General features: G+C 45.5%; 2 protein-coding genes across 4 annotated transcripts in view; one reads left to right on the top strand and one right to left on the bottom strand.

The window, feature by feature from the left end:
* Nucleotides 1-450: 450 nt before the first annotated feature.
* pcsk9 (proprotein convertase subtilisin/kexin type 9) lies at nt 451-8,620 on the top strand. The gene is made up of 12 exons (XM_030082815.1): nt 451-812; nt 1,144-1,335; nt 2,259-2,391; nt 3,486-3,619; nt 3,735-3,876; nt 4,162-4,358; nt 4,487-4,670; nt 5,080-5,256; nt 5,361-5,509; nt 5,581-5,746; nt 7,461-7,627; nt 8,164-8,620. The coding sequence occupies exons 1-12, from the start codon at nt 639-641 to the stop codon at nt 8,359-8,361; spliced, it is 2,013 nt and encodes a 670-aa protein (XP_029938675.1). The 5' UTR covers nt 451-638; the 3' UTR covers nt 8,362-8,620.
* A 2,502-nt stretch (nt 8,621-11,122) lies between these two features.
* The window catches only part of usp24 (ubiquitin specific peptidase 24), a 44,763-nt gene continuing 31,696 nt past the window's right edge, over nt 11,123-24,189 (bottom strand). For all 3 annotated transcript variants that reach the window (XM_030082812.1, XM_030082813.1, XM_030082814.1), the window contains 18 exons: nt 23,599-23,723; nt 23,377-23,518; nt 22,880-23,030; nt 22,635-22,730; nt 20,680-20,783; nt 20,482-20,595; nt 17,987-18,194; nt 17,730-17,819; nt 17,083-17,185; nt 16,852-16,970; nt 16,651-16,764; nt 16,509-16,574; nt 16,353-16,419; nt 16,176-16,254; nt 16,008-16,083; nt 15,567-15,653; nt 15,321-15,431; nt 11,123-14,530 (listed from right to left, as the gene is read on the bottom strand). In XM_030082812.1, coding sequence (XP_029938672.1) covers nt 14,468-14,530; nt 15,321-15,431; nt 15,567-15,653; nt 16,008-16,083; nt 16,176-16,254; nt 16,353-16,419; nt 16,509-16,574; nt 16,651-16,764; nt 16,852-16,970; nt 17,083-17,185; nt 17,730-17,819; nt 17,987-18,194; nt 20,482-20,595; nt 20,680-20,783; nt 22,635-22,730; nt 22,880-23,030; nt 23,377-23,518; nt 23,599-23,723 — 1,915 coding nt within the window. In that variant the 3' untranslated portion in view covers nt 11,123-14,467. The remainder of the gene's footprint in view (nt 14,531-15,320; nt 15,432-15,566; nt 15,654-16,007; nt 16,084-16,175; nt 16,255-16,352; nt 16,420-16,508; nt 16,575-16,650; nt 16,765-16,851; nt 16,971-17,082; nt 17,186-17,729; nt 17,820-17,986; nt 18,195-20,481; nt 20,596-20,679; nt 20,784-22,634; nt 22,731-22,879; nt 23,031-23,376; nt 23,519-23,598; nt 23,724-24,189) is intronic.

Genomic DNA, 24,189 nt, shown 5'->3' with positions numbered 1-24,189 from the left:
TGGAGGGAGTTCAACTCACAGAAAGGTATGCCTGACAGCTCGGGTATCTGAGCGCGTCTCAGCTGCGCACCACTGAACAGGTTCCCTCAAAAGTGATCACCACATAATGGAAATAAACTGCAGATGTTCTGTTATTATAACGTCTTGTTTATGTCTTCGCACAATGGGGAAGTTCAGGAACAAACAAATACTCACAATGTTCACATTAGGCGCACATGTTTCAACGGCATCAGTAAATTTAAGTGAAAATGAAGAGCTAGTTTCAGATGGGCATGCAACAATTGCAGGGTGGTTTAGGGGAGAGGATGAAACATGACTCTTTCTCAAAAAGAGGTGTTTTTAACGGAGGACAATCATTCGATACAAAAACGGTGGCGTGAGCCGAGCAGACGTCACCAGTCCCCGCCTTAATTTATAAGAATCAATTGTTCGATTTTTTTCCTTTTTTTTATTATTATTCTCCCGAATCTGACCAGATGGTCGGAGGCGCTCTCTGGTAGGCACGCGGAGCGCGCGCAGCTCTCGGACGCACCAAAACATCTGGACAAGTCAGACAGAAATTGAAAACTCTAATCAGCGCGTGCAGCTGAAGCGCCGTCTGGATCATTTTAGCGGAGACAGTTGGAGAGGTGTGAACGATGCATCGCACTTCAGCCTGGCTGGGTTGTGCACTGTGCCTGTGCGCATCTCTGGTCGCGTGCGCGCAGGACTACCCCGAGAACGACGAGATGATCCCGGATCCGGTCAGCGAGGACGACACTCAGTCTGACACCGGGGACGAGCCAGCTGCAGAGTTCCTCAGGTGCAACAAGGTAATGGCACATTCACAGCCGTCAGAGGCATCAAAGCGCATCATTTCCATGCACTCACAGTCTCATTAATGTAAAATGCCATCCCGCCATAATTCACCAGGTGCATCAACCTCCGCTCAAACGTGCGCACCTCAACTGGAAACCTGTAACCAGCTACTTTTATTATTTCCTGAGGTTATTAAGGAAATCTGTCTTTCAGGCTCCTGCAGGAATGATTCGTGAGGGTTTTGATAGGTTTATTGGAATGATTTTGCAAGCCTGACTTAAACTGTGTGCATGCGGACGCGCAGACCACCTGTACTCTCTGTTCCCTGCGCTGCATGCGCTCCAGGCAGCGTGGCGCGTGCCCGGCCAGTACCTTGTCATCCTGCGCCGGGAGACGCACGAGTCTCAACTCCAGAGGACCATCAGGAGGCTGAAAGCCAAAGCCAGCAGGAGAGGCCACGACCTGGAGGTCCTGCAGAGCTTCTCCGGCGCGCCGCGCGGATTTGTGGTCAAAATGAACAGTGACGTCATTCACCTGGTAACCTCACCTGACAACAGGCGCCTCACATCAAGAGAACGAAACTTATGACACCACAAACAGACAGGCGGCACTGGTTTGAAGAGTTAGAGACGAACGCGCTGCGATTATCAGTGAAGTAATAATCTGACCATGAAATATCTGAAAAGTAGCAAACTCTCTGTCAGGTGTCTAATTGGGACCGCAGGCTGTTATAAAATGATCTTGAGGCTTGTCAAAAGCCTGACAGCATTTTGTAGCAGCTGCAGTCTGTGGATAGTTCGCCTGCTGAGACTCAAAATAAAATGGATTACAGCAATAAAGCCTGGTTGAGATAAAAGCATGGGTGACCTTCCTAGAGGAAGAAGATGAAAAAAATGTTTTCCCACACAGAGAGAAATAATAATGCAAGTCTTTACACTGTTAAAGATACAGATGTGGAGACTAATGGGCTTTCAGGATCCTCCATTTAGAATAATTCAGCAAACGCAATTTAAGTCCTAAAAGCAATATTGATAGATCGAGCGTTGCATTAAGGCTTTATGTATCAATGAAAGTCTGCATAATATGAGGCAAAGATGTTCGATCGTTGAAGACGATGTCCAATAAAGTAAAAAAGAAAAGAAAAGCATCTCACTAAGTTTTTGAAAGTATGTTTTAGACATTGGTGTAAAAAAAAGTCATTGAATCTATGAGACTCAGGGAGCTAAGGAAAAAGTAAGGTCACCTTTAGATTTCAGTCTCCACTTCAGAACAAGTGAAAATGATCCATTTGAGACTCATATATGGAAACAGGCTGAGAAGTCAACATGTGTTCAGAATATTATGGGAACAAAACCTGTAATGAGACAGCACCTTTTCTTTCATCTGTTTGCAATCATGTTTGTATTTTAGCTTTGCTTTCTTCTGAAACTGACCAGAAAGTTTTATTGTGCTTCTGTCAGGCATTAAAGCTGCCTCACGTCCACTACGTCGAGGAGGACTCATCCATCTTTGCTCAGAGTGCACCCTGGAACCTGCAGAAGCTGCTGCAGCCCCAGGGCATCTTCTCCGAGAATGGGACATACAGACCTCTCAGTGAGTCTCCGTCCGGCTCCCATCTCTCTTTACCCGTCACAAACCATGAGAAAACAAGTGGGTTTTTTTTTCACACAATGCATCCACCAAAACTAACATAGGTGAACATTTTGTTCATTTGTCTGTAATGGTGATAACACGGACACACGTGACATGTCCAAGGAGTCCTCAAAATGCCAGCAAAAGGAAATGCAACTTCTGAGTAACATAAAGTCAGAGTTTGAGAGGCGCCTCACTCAGTGCAAGCTCAATTAAATGAATCAGCACTAACTCAGTGTCACCATGGCAACTCAGGTGTTTCAGATGAGCTGATGAGACCGAAGCGTCTGCGTTGTTTACCAAATGCTTCATGACAACAAACCCCAGCTGAATGTCTCAAACATGCAACTTACCAGAAAAAAAAACATTCAATATTAACTCATATTTGTTAGGAATCTTTACAGCAGCTATCAGGTGGATTTGGGATGAGGAAATTAAAACCCAAATTAAAGGTAGCTGCAGTTTTCAGGAGTCTCTATGGGTGTGAAAGATGAAACATCTTAACCATTCATATATACACAATGAGTTCCACAACAAGAGCTTATTTCTTCATATATAACTCAGTTTGCATTCCTGGGGTCTGTCACATAACTAAATAAATGTTATTCCAGACCACAAAAAGTTAACTTGTATTTATGTTTCAGGCACATTATTAACAGTATGAAGTATTGAACAATCTGGTCTCACGATGAGAACATACCCCTTCATTTGTGTGACTCGCATTTTCTCCCTCTGCCTTTTGAAATCACTTCATACATCCTTATATACATACACTGTTCCCTGTTCCAAAATCTCTACTTTCTGACTCCGTTTCAATAGTTTTTACTCTGCAATATTCATGCGTCTTTTGCTATATGAGCAGAGTTAAGATATTCTGCAATATTCATGCTTCTTTTGCTGTATGAGCGGAGTTAAGCCAGCTGTGCGGTTCAGCTTGTAGCTCCAGGTGCAGCCGTGTAGCTAAATATATGATTTCCACCATCCACTGAAGCTTCATAAGGAACAACTTTTTCTAATCATGTCTGATTCTCTCACTCACTGCCTGTCTTCTGTAGATGATGGAGGGAGGGCGGAGGTGTACCTGATGGATGGCAGCGTTCAGAGCTCTCACCGGGAGATTGAAGGACGGGTGCTTATCACAGACTTCAGTAACGTCCCTGAGGAGGATGGAGTCAGAGTTCATAGACAGGTCACAGACGCCAGCAGCAAAAAAAAAAAAAAAAAAAAAAAAACAAACAAATTTTTTTTCACTGCAGCTGAGCAAAAAAGTTAATCTGTTTCCTCAAACCATGCCTCCTTTGCAGGCCAGTCAGTGTGAGAGTCACGGCACACACGTGGCAGGGGTGGTGAGCGGAGCAGACTCAGGTGTTGCTCGAGGTGCCGGCATCAACCTGGTCCGGGTGCTCAACTGTCAGGGCAAAGGGACGGTGTCAGGAGCTCTGGCAGGTACGGCTTCTTTCCAACCGGAGTACTACTGCTGCCACTACTGCTATTACTATAAGTACCACCACGACTACTACCTATCATAGCATCTTGTTCTCCATGCAGTGTTGTTCACTTTCTGTTTCATTTGCTGGTCAGTCATTCCAGAGCAACACTTGAATTTTCACACAGATATCTGAAGTTTCCTTTTGGCTCCTGCATCGCTCTCACTGCCGGAGTGAAAATAACTGCATGGTTCTGATCTGTGATTTACATCCGTCTGGAGCGTCCCTCTCCCGTCTGTTTCAGGGCTGGAGTACATCAAAGCCACTTTAGAGGCTCGTCCACTGGACCCGATGATCATACTGATGCCGTTTGTCGGGGGCTTCAGCCGTTCGCTCAATGCAGCCTGTCGTGACCTGGTGGCGGATGGCGCCGTGGTCATTGCTGCAGCGGGGAACTACAGAGACGACTCCTGCACGTATTCCCCTGCCTCGGAGCCCGAGGTGACATAACACCCCTCATCTAAACAGCCTGGTGTGCTCACATGCAGTGCAAACATGAAGGTTCGTGTGTGTGTGTGTGTGTGTGTGTGTGTGTGTGTGTGTGTGTGTGTGTGTGTGTGTGTGTGCAGGTCATCACAGTGGGGGCAGTTAACTCGGTGGACCAGCTCATGTCACAGGGAGCAGGTGGCAGCAACTTCGGACGCTGCGTGGATTTGTTTGCGCCCGGCGACGACATTGTGAGCGCCAGCAGTGACTGCGGCACCTGTTTCACCTCCCGCAGTGGAACGTCTCAGGCCGCAGCGCATGTAGCAGGTGTGTGTGAGGCCACACGCGAGCAGCTACAACCAGACAACACACACACACACACACCCACACATACAAAGCACATGTGCAAAGCTGCAGCGTGAGTTTTGAGGAATTTCCCAATTCCAGTCCTCCGGCCCCCTGCCCAGCATGTTTTACATGTTTTACGTCTTCCAACACACCTGAATGAAATGATGTGCTCGTCTTCCAGCTCCGCAGAATGTGTTGGAAGAGGGAAACATCTAAAACATGTTGGACGGGAGGCCTGAGGACTGGATTTGGGAAACATTATAACAAATGTACCATCCATCACGATGAACACACAGGCACACTCAAAGATCTCAGATAAACCAGTTAAAGAAGCACCGTCACTTGGAACCTTTAGCTAGATCTTGAGTCTGCTTTTGTTTCTTTGCAGGTATAGCAGCAGTGATCCTGTCGTCCAGGCAGACCGCGTCCCCGGTGCAGGTTCTGCAAACGATGCTTCATCATTCCGTCAGCAACACAATCAACCTTCTGTCTCTGTCTGAAACACATCAGCTCGCCACTCCCAACCTGGTCGCGGGCATGCCGTCCGCCAGCAATGCAGCAACAAGTCAGTGACGTGCAACCCGAAGCTTCACATACACACACAAATGCGGGCGCGCTCAGAGATCACGAGTAGTTCACACTGTGTGTTTCTTTCTTTTCCGTGTGCAGACGAGGAGCTGCTGTGCCGGTCGGTGTGGTCGGAGAAGTCAGGAGTGGCGAGCGCCGACGGGGTCGCCAGCCGCTGCCGACGCGGGGAGGAAATGATGGGCTGCAGCAGCTACGCTCCAGGCGGCGCCCGCGTGGGAGAAATCATCACTGTGAGTTCGGTCACATTCGCCAACATCTGTAAAATAACTCCGACTTAAAGACTTCCTCTACTTGTTTGCAGGTGACAGATGGGCAGATGGAGTGTGTGGCTTATAACGGTCCTGGAGGTGAAGGCGTGTACGCCGTGGCTCGCTGCTGTGTCATAAGTGGCCTGCAGTGCCAGGTTCATGCGAGTCCAGCGCCAGGGCACGATGCTCACTGTGTTGGTCCGCAGCACCACCTGACTGGTGAGTTACATAGACTTCACATGACTCCGTCAGGGTAGAGTAGGAGACACGTGGTGAGATCTATGTTACTGCTCTCTCCAGTGGAATTGGCACCGGCATCGTGACTGCAGCCGTCAGTTTGACAGGAAACAAGGCCACTGCTATAACAGCTGAGGTCTTCTGCACTCTCACAGCATAAAGAACCTGTCAGAAGGACTCGGTAATATGTTACCTCCAACCAAAGCATTACACTAAAGCGGGGCTGTCTAACTTGAATACACAGCCGGCTAAATATGATTGCTTTTCAAAGTTTTCTTGCTACCACGGGGGACATTTGGTTTTTCCATAAATTGTTTTTGGTTGCTGCCTGTGAGAAAATGTTTTCATTAGAAATGACCATGGAAAGCTGCAGATAGAGCTAAAAGAAATGACTGCAACTGTTACAAAACACACATAGCGTTTCTGTGAAGGTGTTGACAGTTTCCAAGATAAACGTAATATTGAAATTTTTATATGTAAAATAGTGGGTCTCGTGGCTCGGTGAAGGGAATAAAATCATATATTAAAAAAATTATAAAAATTAAAATTAAATTCCTTAAAATATGTGAAAATATTGTGCAGAAGACAATTCTAGAATTTAAATATTGATAAAATATCCACGTAATTAGATTGTTTAAAACCATCAGAAGTGCATCCATTAGAAGCAAATATTGATCGCTGATGGAAAGTTCCATTGATATGAGGAGATAAGGTTATCTGTGGACTTTTTCCACACTTGTTTGCACTGATGAGAATTTATTATCTGCCCATGTTTTAATTTTATTCAGCAATTTTGAAAAAGGCTAACTCTAGGCAAAAATATATTTCCCCTCAATGGATACTGATGGGGAGTGATCAGAAATGCTCTGAATCTATAAAACACTAGGCGTCCGCATAAACTATTATAATGCAAAAAAAAAAAAAAAAGCACGAAGGCAGCTGAGAGAAATTGTGTTTTGATGCAAAAACATGTTTGCATGAAGCTCATATGAGTAATTGGAAGGTAATTTAATCTGACGGCTTCTAAACTGTAAAGTTGGAAATTTGATGGATTTTCAGGAAGACATCTTTCCATCAACGTGAGAAACAGTATTTCATGATGAAGGACTAAGGAGCAGAGCTGGCTTTCATGAGGCCATAGTGGAGACAGCTTCCTTTCTTTGTTTTACAATTTTATATTGCTCCAAGGAACGATAACCGTTTGTCCAGTTAAACGGAAAAGTTTTTTTTCCCTGTTCAACGAATATGACACAATTTATTTGGCATTTTGGTGAACTTTAAAACTGCTGTTAGGGAGACTTTCAATAGAGTAGCTGTGGTTTCAAACATCCTGCTGAACAAGGTGGACGAAACCTTTTCTTCTGGTGAAATATGGGGTGTTGTAGTACTTCTTCATTTCCAGGAAAAATGGCTCTTCTGATCGTTCTGCCTCCACATCGTAGTCGTTGCTTTCATCCAGTTACCATGGCAATCAATCTGAAAATAATCTTCACTCCTTGCTGACATAAACAGCCGCTACTGCACATGTGTGCACAATTTCAGGTGTGATTACAGCACTTGAATGGTTTTACATTGCACCGTTGATTTACCGCCCGCACAGCGATCCCAACGTGCCAGTCTGAGGACGACGACTTGACTATATGTTCAAGATTCACTGGTAACTATAACTGTGAGCATGCGGTTCATATCTCTCCAGGTTGTACGTCTTGGTCAACGTCTGAGATCCTGGCCGACCGGCACCCACACCACAGCCACAGGAGTCGCTGCTCGGGTAAAGATGGCGTCACGTCACACGCGGTGTGCTGCCACGCTCCGTCTCTGGAGTGTCGCGTGTTGGAGGCTGTCTCAGCGGACCAACAGCAGGTGACTGACTTCAACGCAAGCTTTGACCTGTGGCCCCGTGTGGAGAACGGCACATTATAAATATAGTCAAGCAATATTAACTGAAACAAGTCGACTATTGCGCAAAATAAGATGACATGTCCAGAGCCCACGTCCTTCAGCTTTCAGCATGCATGCTGTTCTAAACTCTCCGTCACAGTAAGACTGTGATGCTGATTGTACTATGTTTGCAGTTAATTAGCTGATTTCTTTGTCGCGGATCTCTGGGTGTCAGTGTTGTGTTGTGTCAGCTGCTTTTATCAACGCCGCCTGCTGTAACTACATTCACGTCACCGGTCGTTTCCACTGAGCTCTCAGTGTGGCTGTTCTCTTTGTAATATTTACACTTTGCATCCTGTGGGCCGGAATGAACTGTCTGGCAGGTTTGTTTGGGTCCACGGGCCATATGTTTGACACAGTAGATAGTTAAGCTTAGATTTTGGCCCTCAATGAGGCGTTGAAACGCTTTCAGGCGGCTCGAGTGAAAGTTGAAAGTGAAGTTGGTTTCTCTGCTGCAGGTGGAGGTGTCCTGTCCCTCTGGATGGACTCTGACGGACTGCAGCGCCGTCTCTCGGGACTCTGCCGTTCTGGGACCAGTTGCAAAGGGAAACGGCTGCCATGTCCGCGGCGCCGGGGTAGGGGCGGTCGCCGTCTGCTGTCGCGTGGGACCACAACCCTTCACTGACGCGGCCTCACGACACTCTGCCGTCCCATAAGCAACATCGTCATGTGTTCTAGTCGGTCTTCGTCCTGTCCCTTGGTCCCCCTCGTGTTTTCTTCAGAGCGCTCCGTAGGGCTGTTTGTGTGTCTCAGCTGTAGGATTGAGCCGGCGCTCCTCTGCGCGTGCCGATGCCTCAGACTCCCGGTTGCCTTGACATCCTGTCGGTTATTTTAAAGTCATCTGCCATGCACAGTTTGTAAGATGTAACCAAATATTTTTGTATCTTTTTACTAACCAGGAATAATAAAAAGATCTTTCATGAACACGTCACTGGAGTCACCTGCTGCTTGAACGAGTGGAGCTAGAAATGATTATGGACTTCACCGCTATTTGAGAGACGATACAGTTTAAACTATAAAAGGATGAATATCATGCAATTATAAGTTCGTCAAGCTTTCAAGTTTGAATAAGATTAAAAGGGCAAAACCCTTCTTGTCCCCTCCTTAATCGCCACCTTAGTAGACCCTTGAGCAAGACCTTTAAACCCTTATGATCCTCACAAAATGGCTTAATAAAACCTAATGTATTAATGTCAAAAATAGAGTGTAGGTGAAACAATAAATCAGGCATCTTCCTGAGGTATTTGTGTTATTGTCACATGGGGGGCATCAGGCACAGCTGCAGGTAAACCCTGCCTGATGAGCAGCTTGATTAATAAGTCTTCTACCTTTACCTCACACTGTTTCACTTTCAGTCTGAAACAGCAGGCGCGAAACAAGTTAAAGAGCGGATGTCAAGAGGGGGACGCTGAAATTTCAGCGTGTAGGACACACGGCTGTCCTGAGCAGTGCAGTGCATCGACGCTACAGCAGCTTTTATCATTCCGCAGCTCATGAGACGTTAAATGAGCTAAATAAAGAGTCTGTGTCATGACAACCACGGATTTTACTGGAATTAACCCTTCACGGGGCAGCCAAGACCCCAGAGCTTTATCTCTGGATGTTTCAATACCTAAACGTCAGAGTAAAAGACCCTCGTGTAACATTTACCTTTACTTGAAAGACTTTTTGCGAGCACCGTTTATCAGAGTATTTTGTATAATTTCCAAGTAAAATGTATCAATCAACACAAATGACTGACAAAACGTGTGTAGTGTTCAACTTTTTAATGCATTACCGATTGCTATAGATGCACAGTTATTCATTTGAAAGAACGATGAAGAAATGCAGAAGCTAATGAATGCACGTTAATAATGTGGGAAAATACAGTCACTGGCCTGATACAAGATGAGATTTTGCTGTTATTTTAAAAACAGAGCTGTCTGTGAACCACTGAGGAGTACAGACAGACAGCATGACTCTTGATGAAGATAATCAATCTGTATGATTATTCTCTCAGCAGTGAAGCAAACTGCAGGTAGAGCTAATTTTCATCTATTGGTCAAATGATGTCGATAAACATCTCTAAAGGTGAACTCATCTTAAAATTCCTCACATGCAGCACTTCACAGCCATCAAAGTTTCACAAGCCCACATGGACGCGGCGGCCAAGAAAACGAGCCTGTCAATCTGCGATAATGTCCTGTGCTTAAACTGAACCAAAGTGGAGTCCTTAGAAAAAGCATAGCACGATTAGATTCCATTAAATAAATGATATAAATAGAAATGAAGCCTGCCTGCTGCGACACACGATGGGAGCACCATCACCCTGCAAGGCTGCTTTACTGCTTCTTGAAACTAAATAAGAAGAACGGACGGATGAGATTTGCTTATGTCTGAGGCTCTTTAGATTTAGCCAGGGTCTGAGGTGTGGAAAACTGCTGGTGAAAGTGTGAGGTCAAACAAAGATCTGCAGGTAATTTCTCCAGATTTGTTGTTAAAATCAGCTTTAAACCTGACAATTATTTATATAATACTGGAATAGCAAGGTGAAAATTTCCCAAGTTTTTTGATGAGTTTCTGATGAAAACTTTTCCAAATGAGTAAACTGCTTCCAGCTGCAGACAGTACTGTAACTTCATCACAGATGCAGGTTTTTCAATTCTAATGCCAACCAGGATGGTCTACATCCGCACATCCTGTGACAGCTTCCCAACAATAATTACCAATTTATTTAAACCACTTACATACTGCAGACATGGTGGAGCCATGATTGAGGTCAGATTGCCATAATAAAGTCCCATCAGAACTGCTGCTGGCTGTGGGCCATCGCACCCCCCTTTCACTGGAGTGTTTAATGTTATTACATCCAGTGGATGACAATGTTATCAAAGCAACATCCGGAAGCTTCCTGAAAACTGGAGGATGATCAGTTTCAAAGACCAATTAAATAAATTAGTTGAATGACATATGATGAACACACTCCACAGGTTAAACATGAGGAAAAACATTAACTGTGTGGAATCAAGAAGACATTTAACCTAGGAAAAAGGAATGTTTTCAATGTGGCTGTTAAAAAGCTCTTTAGGCGTAAAGAAGAGGTATTGATTAGTCTGTGTTGTGTCAAACTGTGTTCACAGACACCTGACGTTATTTACAGTAGATGCTGCTCTGGTCATCCATATCTTATCAGTCTCACATAAAGGAACACCTGTCAAACTCTTCACTTTAACTTTCAAAAGCAGAAAAAGTTCCTGAATTGCTTTTTTTTAATGTGACAATATCTATTTTTGACCTCTGAAAATTAAAAGGACAAGAATATTGATCACAAAAGACAAAGGACACTTTGGACCTACACTTCAAAACCTCTGATGTGGGGGAATAAAGACAAGGACAACAAAGGAAACAGCCTGGAGACACATAAAAACAAGGCTTACAAAAAGTTGTGCATTCCAGTTTATTTTATATCAAATTTCCCCTTAATCAAACTCTGATGTACAAATCAAAATTGAATTCAACATGCATTACAGAATCCTGTGGTGTCAGAACAGCGTTTCTAAAACTCAATGATCATAAAAACCCGTAACAGATGCCAGTCCCCACCCACGCACTCACCTATCCTTCCCTGCATCCTAGGATTAAAACAAACAAAAAAAAAGATTGTTCTGAAGTTTGTTTTTCGTCTATTCTTGTGTAGTTGGATGAAGTTGCAGAGGGCCGCACCTGTATGACACACTCTTGGCTCAGTGCGACTCGTTTTGCCAAAGCTTTGGCACAGACCACATGCAGCTTCCTCAGACAGCACGCAACCAGCCAACACAGGAGGATCGTGTTTGTGACAGTAAGCGCAAATGACATCAAATTACACGGCAAACAAAATGTGGAAGAGGGGGAAGGGCTTCTCTTCCCCCCCCCCCCATCACACAGAAAAGACGAACTTCACCACCACTTACTGCCACACATGCAAATGTGCCGGAGAGCACAACGTGACATTCACATCTAGTGAGATCGAGAGGGAAATGAAGCTTGTGTGAAGTGGGTGCACGTGTGTGTGTGTGTGTGTGTCTGTGTGTGTAGAAGGTATAAAAAAAAATAAAAAAATAAAAACAACTTTTCAACTCTCCTCCGGGTCTGAGGATGTGGAGGAGACTTGGTGGATTGACTTCAAGTGGAAGCTGAAACAATGGTTTTGCATGATTGCCCTATGGTCCTCACACTGTAAACATTGACCTGTTAAAGCTGAGAGGCTAATCTGCTAAACTAGTTTAGGCTCATGTCTTCAGAACGACTGTGACTTTTCCGTTCTATAAAAAAAAACAAAAAAACAAAAAACAAAAAAGAAAAAGCTACTTTGCAATAATTGGTATCTACAAAGTGTCTCCGCTGGAGCGTGAAAAGCAGCATTTTTTCCCCCCAACCTCCACCCAAACCTGCGCTGACACCTGCACCCTGTTTCAACAGAGTAAAATGTACACAACCCCCCCGATCCGTCCACACGCGGCATCAACAGTCACATTCCTACAATCCTTTGTCACAACGCGGAGGGAATTCCCTGTCGTAGTTTGGGGAACGATGGACATGAGGCAGCCCTATTGCACTCCTACAGCAGAGCTATGCGGCCACAGGAGAGACCGGTTTGGTGGCACGGATGTCGGCGCACCTCATCTGAGATGCAACGTGTGGAGGGGTGGGGGTGAGGGGCGTGCGGGGTCGGGAGGTTAAGGCACTTCAAGTCTCCCGAAAACAAAGGGGTGGGTGGGTGTGGGGGGGGTGGGGGCAGGTGTTGCTCTCCAGTGAACACCAGAGCTACATTTGTGTTCAGCTCCTCAAGGTGTGTCCAAAGGTAGACGAAATGCAAAAGGTGAAGCAAAAAAGCGAGACGAGCCCACTGGGGGTGGGCTGCAGCCCCGGCATGACAAAAAGCAAAAAGAAACCTGATCAAGTGGAGGTAACGGTGACGTGAGGACAACCTGTTCTGTGAGCGATGTGGAGCAGTGGCACACACGCTTGCATCTTTATCCACAAGTTTTATCCAAGTGTTATTTGTGTGGTGTGTATTTGTGTAATATGTAACCTTGGCACCTAAAATAATAATAATAATGAAAAAAAAAAAAAATCATGAGCCCCCTCCCTACCCTCAGTTGGCACTGGCGGCCCACCACACCTGATGTGTGCGCTTTGAGATCAGCTTTGCTTGCATAAGGCTTGTCAGTCCTTAAAAAAAAAAAAATCCTCTCTGGCATTCAGTCCATCCAGACACACACACACATACACACTAAAAGTCAAAATTAAAAACCGGCAAAGAATAGTAGGGATGCACTGATACCAGAATAAATCCAGTCATTTCCCATAAAAAGCGTCTGGTGTTGATGGCGGGTTTATTTCAGATGTTTGATTGAACACTGCAGCACAGAGCCACGATCTACAGGTCTGCTGCACTCAGTAACATGTCATCCACAAACAAAGCTTTGTGTTCTTAATTAAATGTAAAAAAAAAAACAAAACAAAAAAACTTCAAAGCACGTAGAGTGGTATTCGATTAAAAATCAAACCTTTAAAAAAATAATTTTTTTTTTTCGTTTTTGTTAGAGCTAAGTGTGTAGCCATGTTGAGGGGAAAAAACTGTCAGTGATCAGATGTTCAAAGGAAAATTAAGTCAGAAATTAAAAAAAAAAAGAAAATCTAAGAAAAATAATTGCAAGACAAGATCATAAAAAAGTGGTATCTATGCATCCCTCGACATGAAACAGTCTTAAAAAGAAAAGACAGAAAGAAAAAAACTCTCGCACATGAGGCTGGCTGTCAGCAGGAGGAAGAAAAAAGGAGGCGGGAGGAGTGGAGAGAGAGCTGACGGTGGCACTGCTCCTTTCAGATTTGCTGAGGGCGCTGAAGCCGTCCCGTTTCTGGGACAGCATCTGCCTCCATACTGCATACCCCCTCCCCGAGGCTACAGTGTGACGGCCAGGGGTCAAAGGTCAAGCTGCAGCCTTCGCTATGGGTGGGGGGGGGGGGCGCGTCCGTGTGTCTGCATATGTGGCACTGCAAATATTAAGTTGTTGAAAGCGAAAAGAGGAGGACATGAGTGTGAGGAGGCCCTAGAGGAACCGGCCGGTGCTGCTGCTGCTGCTGTACATCACAAAGGACCGGGCTAGACTATAAAGTGCATACTGAAACCCCACCCTCCTCCCAGGTGCTCGTGTGTGGAGGTGTTCCTGTACAAGTGAGCACGTGTGTCTGTGAGTTCCTCTGGAGCGGCTAAAACCTGACCTCTCGCTATCGGTATGGCTGTGGAAAAGAGCACAGAAGACTTATACTATCTTACAATGGAAATTACATATCTTTACAGTATGAATATGTCTGTGTAGGTACATTGGCAAATATGAGCAGAAAATTGTTAAAACACAACCCAAACCCATCCTCCACCTGGTTGTCATTCTGAGTGAATGAATGAATAAAAAGATAAAACGGAAGTCATCCGTGATTGTGGAGGGTTATTTGCACTTCCCACCCAAATCAACTCTGCTGCCCTTAATGACAATGCATCTCTGCCGCCGCCGCCCCGGCTGGTCTCAAAGGAAGTAATTCATCGCTTATTCAGAGCTCCTTCGTTGCCGTAGCGACCGCGAGACAAACTGTTCTGATTGGCTTTCTGTGGAGTCCCGAAATGTCCAGACCAATCAGAGGTGAAGTGCAGCCCTTTCATTTTTTTTTTTTTTCTTTTCTCATATGGCTGCCGGAGCTGTGCCTCCGCTCCGCGGGGGGGAGTCCCACCGACCGGAGGAACTAGGAGTCGACGTCTTCTAGATCGCTCTTCGAATCACAGAGCATCATGGGAGACTCTGACCCCTGCGGAAGAGAAGAAGAGCACGATCAACACACGGGCCTCTCGTAAAGTAGAGAACACATCTGCTCTGTCAGATGTTTCTTCACTCAAAGAAACTAAAAAGTTTCAAGCATATTTTACTTTGACAAAGTTGGCCAATCGCCTTCAGATCCTGGAGGTTAAAGTGAAGGTTCCAGTTTGTGACATGGTTCCGAACGGGCAAGTTTCACGGACTGAATAAAAAATTGGGAAAAAAGCTCTATTCTATTTCAGTTTTTTGTCCTTTTAAAGAAACTTAATTCTTTAAAAATAATATAGCATTTTCTCAATCACTCTGTTTTTATCTTCTATGCACTCTAATGGAAATCCGTAGTTTCCTTGTGGGAATAATAATAATAATAATAATAATAATAACAATAATAATAATAAAGTGTTATTTTCCTTTAAATACGAGACCAGAGGAAATTTGTTTTTGAGAAAGAAAAGCAACAACAACAACAAAAAAAAAAAGATGTAGAAGCATCCAGCAGTGACAGCGGGATTACAATTCCGATAAAGCGCGCTCATTATCCATGGCGCTCATGCCAGAACAAGTCTGACAATCTGACATTGTGTGAGGATCCTGACGAGCTCAGCGGGAGTCAAAGAAGAATACAGCCGCTTCAAATCTGCCACTAATAACGACCGTGGGAGGTAACGAGCTGCCTTTACAGCTCCTGACAGGAGCCGCCGCCATGATCCATTTCTTTGCCAATGTTCCGTTTCTGGCTGCTGTAACTTCGTGAGTCACGGGCGGCCGCGGCGGAAGGTCACCTGTCGGAGGCTGCGGTCGGCGTTCTCGTTTGCTGGGCTGCCGTCGGAGCCGTTACTGCTGCCGGACTGCTCCTTCTCGTTCAGCAGCGCCGTAGCGTAGGCCAAGGTATCCTGCGGAGTTGAGCACGCACAGACAGAAAGACAGTAAGAGACGCAAGCTCAGCTGAGAGAAGCGTAGAAAAACACACAAGCGTGTGTGCGTGTGTGTGAGTGAGTGCGTGTGTGTGTGTGTGTGTGTGTGTGTACCTGTGCAGAAATGGTGCGCTGGAAGGTTTTATTGGTGGATGTCTCGTTGGAGACGTTGCTCTGTGGGGTCCAGTAATGTTCTGTCATCTGAGAACAGAGGAGACGTGAATCAGGACGAGCAAACGGGATGATTTAATCACAGAGCATGAACTGTGCGGCACACCGGGGACTTCTAACAACGAGGTGCCAGTGGAGTCTGCTGCGTGAGGCTGGTAACTACCGAGAAGCTCAAACAATGTGTAAAAAGAAATAAATCAAACACAAAAACAACACATTGCTTGCGGGCTGTAACAGCGCAGGCTGTCAATGTGATTTATATCATGAGTTAATGTGTGAACAATATCACCTGCCAATTACTGTAACTGTGTGTGTACGACGCACAGCTGCATTCAAATCCTGGAACAGCCAGCTTCATCTTATTTTAGTAATTTGTTAGCCTACCTTTTTCTGAAGCCACTGCACGGCCCAGCTCCAGTGACCCGACAGGTCCTTGAAGTAATCCTTGGCTGGAAGACACCTGGAGGGAAAACGTGTGTACAGTTAAAGGCAATGAGGAATTTCTCATAATAATAAAAGAAAGTGTGACGTTTGTTCTTTTTTCGTACTCACTTCTGGGCTAACGTGACCAGAAACTTGACGCACTGGTAGCAGCGCCGGCTGTCCACGTTGTTGCTCTGATGCATCAAAGCTGTGCCGAGGAAACACGGGGAGAACAATGTTTTATTCATATTTCCAAGTATTTAGGTTGCAAAACAAAAGCCAGACAGAGCATAGCAGCAGCAGTACCTAACAGGCCTTTCTCTGATTCAAAGGCATATTTGAGTCTCTGGGACTGAAGAGGATCTTCCACAACCTGAAAGCAAAACATTTTCTTGAGGTCAGTGAAAGACGACGCACAGCGGTGGCGTGACGGCTGAGAGGCTGGTGGAGACGGTCACTCACCAGCAGCTCCTGCAGCATCTGAAAAACGTTCTTCAGCTCGTGAGGCGGCGCCGTCTCCAGCTGGGTCTGAAGCACAAAACAAGCACCGTGAGACGCACGGGTTCCTGAGCGCGAGCGCCGCCGCTTTTTGAGCTTCCCTCACCTTCAGTAGCTGCAGCACTCCCAGAGAAAACGGCTCGTTGCAGTAGGAGCTGTAGGTCACCATCTCCATGAGGACGGAGAGAGGCCCCGACAGTTCCCGCATGGCAAACATCACCTGGCAGGCGGAGAGAAACACATCAGAGACTTTCCTCCACGGGGACGGTCGGAACAACGCCGGGAGCTGCTGTTCCTTCGGCGTTACCTCCAGAAGATAAGGCTGCCCCTCTGGAGTGAAGAGTGAGGCCAGGATGTCTGCGTGGAGCGGGAGGAGGGGCGTGGACGACGGGATGCTGCAGAGGCGCAGCTTAAATCCTCCTGGAGCTACGCAGGACGGCGAGAGAGACACAAAAACCCCGTCAGTCAGGCCGAGAGCCGCGCTGTGTCAACGTGAGCGAGCGGCAGAGAGAGACGCGCGGGGGGGGGGGGGTCTCACCGTGCGTCTGCTGGGGGCCGAGATCAGAGTGCAGCGTGATGAGCGCCAGAGTGGTGTGGAGGTGAAGAAACTCTCGAGCCTGAGCCGGGCTCCACCGCCGGTTCTGGAAGAACATACAGAACACTCTCAATCACCCACAGCAACCAGACAGTCTATCATATCATTCAAACGCTTCAAACGCTACACTCACTTCAAATTTTAAAAGCTTTTGTGAGTTTTTTTTTCTTTTTCCATGAATTTGTGACAATGAATAAAATTTACAATGAGAAACTGGAAGAGTGGAATAAAGTCTTTTATCACTGTGACAAATGCAAGGAAATTAGGTTCAGTCCTCCTTTGGGAATATAATAACTATCAAAGATGAGATAAGAGCATAATCACAGACAGCACGACTGCTCAAACCCCTTCACAATAATTGTCGTGTTATTCTCTGCTGTATTTGGTCTGTGGACGGCAACGGGATAAAAGCTTTAGTCTGGCTGCTCAAACACCTGTAAGGTCCGTCTGACAGTTAACAGGCTGAATGAGTGTGTGTCTAGTGTATGCACTTTAATCAAAAGAAAAGACTTTGGTTTTATAGGAGCAAAAGGGGAATACCCCCGGGGTTTTAAACACAGCTGGCCGACCACGTTGTGATCTGTGCGTACCTGGTTGTTCTGCCGATTAGGTCCCAACAGGAAGATGAGCATGCGGCGATACGCTGAGTGTTTCAGCAACAGCTGACAAGGACCGCAACCCTGCGAGAGAGTGGACAAATACGATGTAATTTACATATAAATAAATAAATATATAATTTACGTATAAAAACACTGGTTTTATTCTTGATCTGGTGGTGCAGGTCTGATCTTTACAGGATCAAATCACTCATTTGTAAAGTGTCATCAATAGAAATATGCAGAATTACCCTCTGAGCGAAGTTGCTGAAGAGGCTGAAGTACTGCGCGCAGTTTTTCACATTCTCAGGGACGTCTTTGTCCAGCAGGGACAGCAGGGCGTCTATCAAGTTGTCCACCCCCGGGTCTCCGAAGTGCAGCGCGCTCTCCAGCGTCTTCTCCAGGATGGATGCGACCACCACTCTCACCTCCCTCACGCTGCACTCCAGCAGACAGACCCTGAGGAGGAGATAACGTGATAATCAACAGCTGCACTCCAGAGGAAACCCAACGGCGTCGACGCCGTCGCGCTTGTGACGTGATAATGAGTACCGTCGGGATCCCATCAGTGCCACGGCTTTCATCCAAACGCCACTTAGAACTCAGGTAATGACGTTTTGACCCTTTCTAGACAGATGAAGACACTTTGTTTTTTCTTAAGAACACATTAAATTGAGAACAAGGTTGCAATACAACTTTAAGAATCTCCTCATCCATTTTCTCTCCTGCTTCGCCACGTCTCACGCTCGTGGGCCTGGAGCCAGTCCCATCAGAGCGGCCACCAGTTCATCACCACAGGGCAACAACACAAGACACACACAACTAGGGATGGGAATTTTTACTTATTTCCCCGCCGACTAGTCGAAAATTTTATTTGCGCCACGGAGCAGCGCGGAGCGGCGTGGTGCCTGCATGCGGTGTCGGACGGGGGGAGAGTTGTGGAGCGGCGTGGTGACCAACACGCAACGCGCACCTGCGCAGACATGTGAAGCATGGACGGGCCATGCAGCGTTTAACCGACTAGTAAAATACTAAACGTTTATAATCATTATTATTCCTAAACTGTGTAAAGCTCTCTCTCTGATCTGTTGAGTCTGTCTCACACCATGTTTGCTCATTTAAAGAGAATGTGAAGGATTTCAGGCCGGCAACACAAAAAAGAAAACGGAGCAGCGATAAACTACACCAAAAACAAATCCAAGGACACCACAAGTTGTCATTTTAATAACAGTTAAGCCAAGGGGAGTCAGACTCAGAGCTTGGTTTTGGACCCATTCCTGGTCATAACAACAACTCCGGTAATGCTCGATATCCTCGGATAGAGAACGTATGAAAGAAAAGAGAGGAGGTTATAAAACACATGTGCTGACAGACTCTGGTCTTGAGACAGTGTTGAGAATGACACTGTGTACCTCCTTTCTCCGTGAAGAGGCGTGTGGTATGTGAAGGGGGGCGGGTGTAGTATTGCCCAAACATCTGATGTTCAACAACCAATCATGTCTGAGGACTATATGATCACCCCATGCTCCAACACTAAGTAGTAGAAGCCAACACCTTTCTCTGGAAGACACACACACACATACACACACACACACACGCGCGCGCTATGGAGAACAGTCCTCTGGCTCTGCATGCTTGCATTCCTAAAACTGACCTGCCCTTTCAGCCAATCAGCGCTCGAGCAACATGCACACAGGTGTTTCTAATACTCCTGCTGTCAGTGTAGATGCAACTGTGAGCAGACTCTCAGAGGAGTACTACCGACAAGCAGAGAGAGAGAATGTGTGTGTGTGTGTGATGAGACCACGTTATGCAGTAATGAGGACACTCGTGTATCGTCAGGTTAAGCTCAAGCATGTGATTATACGTATATAAGAGAGAAGCTTCAGCAGCTCAGGCAACATTATCAGGCTGCGTTTGACCCTGAGAGTTAAGCGTGCATTGATTAGAGTGAGAGAGCGGCGCCGGGAGCTGCCAAGTCTCTAGTATCACATATCACCAGGACGGCTATGAAAAATGCTGCAGTGATTAAAGCCAGGCCGAGTCCCTGCAAAAAGCACTGCTAGAGAGAGAGAGAGAGAGAGAGAGAGAGAGAAAAACACAGCCGATCCATCTTAAAGGTTTCTTGAGCCAGGACTGGTGTGATTGCACCTTTTCATTTAATCTCTTTGAGAAGTTTCATTTTCTCAAATACTGCAGCTCAAAGTCTAGAATTAAAGCAACCAAAAAGACGAACAGATATTTCAAACTGTCAAACTGCTGCTCTGCTCTTCTGTGAATTAGCAAAGAGACCCTACTGTGAGTGAAGCAGCTTTACCATCAAAGCTGTAACATGTAACGGTCAATATTTGCATAATAAAAGCTTTAATATTAATACGACCTGATACGAAGCACGGCTTTGTGTTTTAATAATTCTCTAATATGCCTGAAGGTCTGAAGTCAAACGATTTGTTGCATTTCTGGATGCAAGTACCTTAAAAATGATTCATCAAGTGAAGGACATTTCACTTCATTCATTAAATTTTCAAGGTTTGAGAAAGATTTTTTAAACGTGCTCATTTTGAGAATGTTGCTGTACTTCTCTGCTACAAAACAAATAGAAATTCTAAAGTTTTTTTCCCCTGTAAATTAAAGGTTAATATGCAAACCTTTTTTGGTCTGGCCCACTGAAACTGGCGTCGCCTAATTTTCTAGACCACGCTGCGGCTGCTCTGTGGGTTCAGCAGGGAGTCAACAGGTGACTGACCTGGTGATTTCGCGTCCCTCCGGTCCCACCAGGTACTGAACCATCCACTGACACGCTTCACTGCTCTTCGACAGCAACACCTCCACCGTTGCCATCCACTCCTCGGTGTCCACGCTGCAGAAAACAAAACACACTTAACGTTTACTTCCATGAGACTTCAGACTTGCAGCACATGAGTGTATGACTGTGTGTGCTCACCGGAGTTTCTTTTTGGTGTGCAGGTAGGTGTGGAAGAGGAAGTTAACGGCCAGCTGAAGACTTTCTTTGGCCATAGGCTGATAGTCCGGATGCTTCAGCTTTGTCTGGAAAAGGTCAAAGTTTTTACAATATTTAAAATGCACGTATGATTCATGCATTTGCCTGTACATTGGTGGAATAGTTCAAATATCCTGTTGGCAAACCGTGCATGACAGCAGTTAGGCTATCTAAAATACAAAGCTGATTTCTGAAACTTCAGTGCTATCATACCTTCAAACCAGCACTGCAATACAGATGTATCGCAAAAACACTGAACAGTATCAAAAAGTTAATTTTGTCTCACTTATGCATACACCAGTTCTGTACATGCTGAAAGGGCTCATGGATTCTTTCAGTATTGAGTGTAAAAGTTCTGGCCTTTTAATGAGGCCCACACACATTTCCCTGCAAAAACCCATGGAATATGAATAAACAACAGAACTAGAGACAAAAACAAACAAAACCTGTTACTGTTAGTGATTTTTGTGACATGATTTCAGACTCAGTCACAAAGTTACCCCTCGACTGAAATGATTGTGAACATTAAACTGAAAAAATCCTGATGCATGAGAGGGAAGAAGTTTTTTGTCAAAACTTGTGACAAATACTGATCTTTTATGATTGCATCTGTTGAATGAAAATATCTCCAGCTACGAAATGGCATCAAGCTCCATGGATTTATTTGCTACAGTCTCACCAGGAACTTGTGCCCTCTTTCTGTGACTGTCACTTTATTTTGCTGTTGATTCTCAAAAGAAAAAATAAATATATTCTTTGAGATACGCAATATTTTCAAGTAATACTTTGTGGGGAATTGTCAATCACTGCACGCCTGTTGAAAATTGCAATTTCTTTTTAAACTGACTTTGAAAGATGAGTCACTTAGCCCCTCGCTGCCATCTCAGTTACAGTTACAGAGAAAGCTACAATGGTGCGCTACGTTTTTGAAGCAGTAGTTTATTCTGTGCTGTTCACTGTTTTTGATGCTGAAGCGACCACCGATGGTTGTTACTTCCTGTCCAATCGCAAGGAGCAGACAGTTTCTGGATTCTTTGCAATGAAGTAGAGACTGTCCTAAGAAGACTTTTGCTGGCGTTCCACCGCAATGATGCACAGAAAGCGTCTCCATTGTCATGCGAGACATTTGGGAATTGTTTTGTGGTTATTTGCACATGGCAGTGTTTTCCTCTGTACTAGCACTGGAAGTAATGCAACATGTTCTAAATATTATTGTGCGGGGGACAAATACCAGTCTGCTAATGAATTTGAAGTGGAGAAAAGATCACAGACTTTTTGTTAATTATTGTCGTCGCAAGATCATGACTTGCTGGACAAACTAACAGAATGAGACAAGAGGTCGACAAAGAGCAAGCTGCGTCTCCACTGAGCGGTGCCAGAGAGCTTCAGGACGCACTCAGAAGCAGAAAACAAGCCTGCCGTGGCAGACCTGAGGGTATAAATACCAATGAATGGTGGCAGATGCCCAAATGAATGCAGAGAACGAATGGAATAGACGTAAATAAACCTCGTTGAATCAAAATCCAAGCATTTCATTATTTCTACCTTAAAATGAATTTACCTTAGTAAACAAGGACTAATGGGTTTTTCTTTTGTAAGTGCTTCTAGACGCCACCATTTTTAAAAACGACTTTTGCGGGGTTCCAGTTACCCATGTCTCTTCTAAAGGTCATTTCCAGCATGTCTGCACCAGTCACAATAGCTGCAGACCTCAATTGTGCTTTTTACTGCCCACGGTTCCCACCAGCCCTTTATATGTACTGTGGAAAAGATCAGGAAGCCGGCAGGTGGCGGACGCAGCGTGACAGTTGGGGTAATTGGGCTCGAGCTGTGTGAGGTGGGCTCATCCTTCAGCGATTTCAAAACCCCGGATCAGACAAACCAGCAAAGTCACATACCGCATTGACTGAGGCCAGGGAGAGGGTGAAGTTGAAGTAGTCGCTGTTGTAGACGTCTCTGTTCCTCATGAATTTCAGATTCTCGTCTCTCACCATCTACACAGCGCACAAACACAGAAGTCCCCCCCCTGAATGCTTGTGACAATTGTCTCTCTGCGTGGCTCACGAGCCACTGAGCTGACGATAAAGACAGACTTGCTTCCGGATGAGCTCTTCATTCCGCAGGCAGCTCGTCGTCCCTTTACCTGATAGATGCTGGCGGGCATCTTCTCCACAAACAGACCCTTCTTTTCCCCCTTGCGGACCAGGCGGGTGAGGATTGTGAGGCGGTCGTTGTTGGCTCGTGGCGGGCGGGGAGAGGACTGTGGGGAAACATCTGGGGAGGATGGGGCAGATCTGGGAAACCGACATGACATAGCTAGTAGATGGAATTGATGAAATGAGGCAACAGTGAATGCTGTTCTTCTCTCACAATGTTAAATGATAAATAAGCACAAAATAAACAACATATAAACATGACTGGTAGCCGTGACGACTCTCAATACTTTTTCTATTGTATTAAACGTAATCTAGGCAGGATCTTAAATAAAACTAACATCAGAGCATTCCACAATATCAATGTATTTCCAGCCTTCTGCACGCTGTAGCAGGGAAAAGTGACTGATGCGCCGTAAATGATGTCGAGGCGAAACGCTCACAAAGTGAGCAACGTTAATAAAGCTGAAGCGTGAACGCGACTCACAGCGTGAGGTCCTCGGCCTCCTGTCTCATGATGCTGACTCTGCTCTTCTTGGGCAGGACTGGCGAGTTTTGATCGCTGATCTTCTGATAGAACAGCATGTAGGCATTCCAGTACCTCCTCCGCACATCAGGGTACGGATTCGCTGTGGACCCACACACAAATTTAAGCATGAGCTCCAATACACACTGATGCACATGTTGTCTCAAAGGCCTGATAACTTACACTGGTCGTAAACTTTGGGACGATACTCTCCTCCAAAGCACTCATACTCCAGAGTTTCATCGTTCATGTCGAACTCCTCCACCACGTTGTCGTTGAACTTGTACCAACGTCCACGGGCGCTGCCACTGCATGACACACAACGATGGGAGAAAGGCAAAAGAGGAGTTTGAAAAAATAAAGCCACAAGAGGGTAAACGCTATCAGTTGAAAGTGTTGCTACTGGACTGGAAACTCAGCAAGAGTGTAGATAAAGCCTGTTTTTCTTGCTTTGTTTTGTGTTTTTAACTTTGCAGGATGTCTATTTCTACAGCATCTGATAAACCTCCCACAGAGCAGGTTTTCCACCTTATCAGTTTTCCACCTGTGACCAATCACACTCCACAGAATATTTTTTTTATTTTTTTTCAATTGTCTGGCAACATAAACACAAATCCTGAATCAACAAACTATACCAGCTTGAGAATTAACTCTACAGTGTGTGCCACGACCTGAAAAGTGCTCGGCATGTTGTTGCAATCCTGAGCGGGTAAGAAAGTTAGGCCGGGGTGCCAAACGTTAGCGTCTGTGGTCTCTTTCCACTTTTCCAGCGAG

The sequence above is a fragment of the Salarias fasciatus genome, chromosome 23 (assembly GCF_902148845.1).
Source record: "Salarias fasciatus chromosome 23, fSalaFa1.1, whole genome shotgun sequence".
Classification (NCBI taxonomy): domain Eukaryota; kingdom Metazoa; phylum Chordata; class Actinopteri; order Blenniiformes; family Blenniidae; genus Salarias; species Salarias fasciatus.
This window is presented reverse-complemented; position numbering and strand designations above follow the sequence as displayed.

Excerpts from the sequence above, each read along its gene's own strand:
- pcsk9 (XM_030082815.1), top strand. The coding sequence starts at position 639 with ATGCATCGCACTTCAGCCTGGCTGGGTTGTGCACTGTGCCTGTGCGCA. Across the intron at positions 3,620-3,734 it reads GAGTCAGAGTTCATAGACAG|GCCAGTCAGTGTGAGAGTCA; the intron begins GTCACAGACGCC and ends CCTCCTTTGCAG. Across the intron at positions 4,359-4,486 it reads CCCCTGCCTCGGAGCCCGAG|GTCATCACAGTGGGGGCAGT; the intron begins GTGACATAACAC and ends GTGTGTGTGCAG.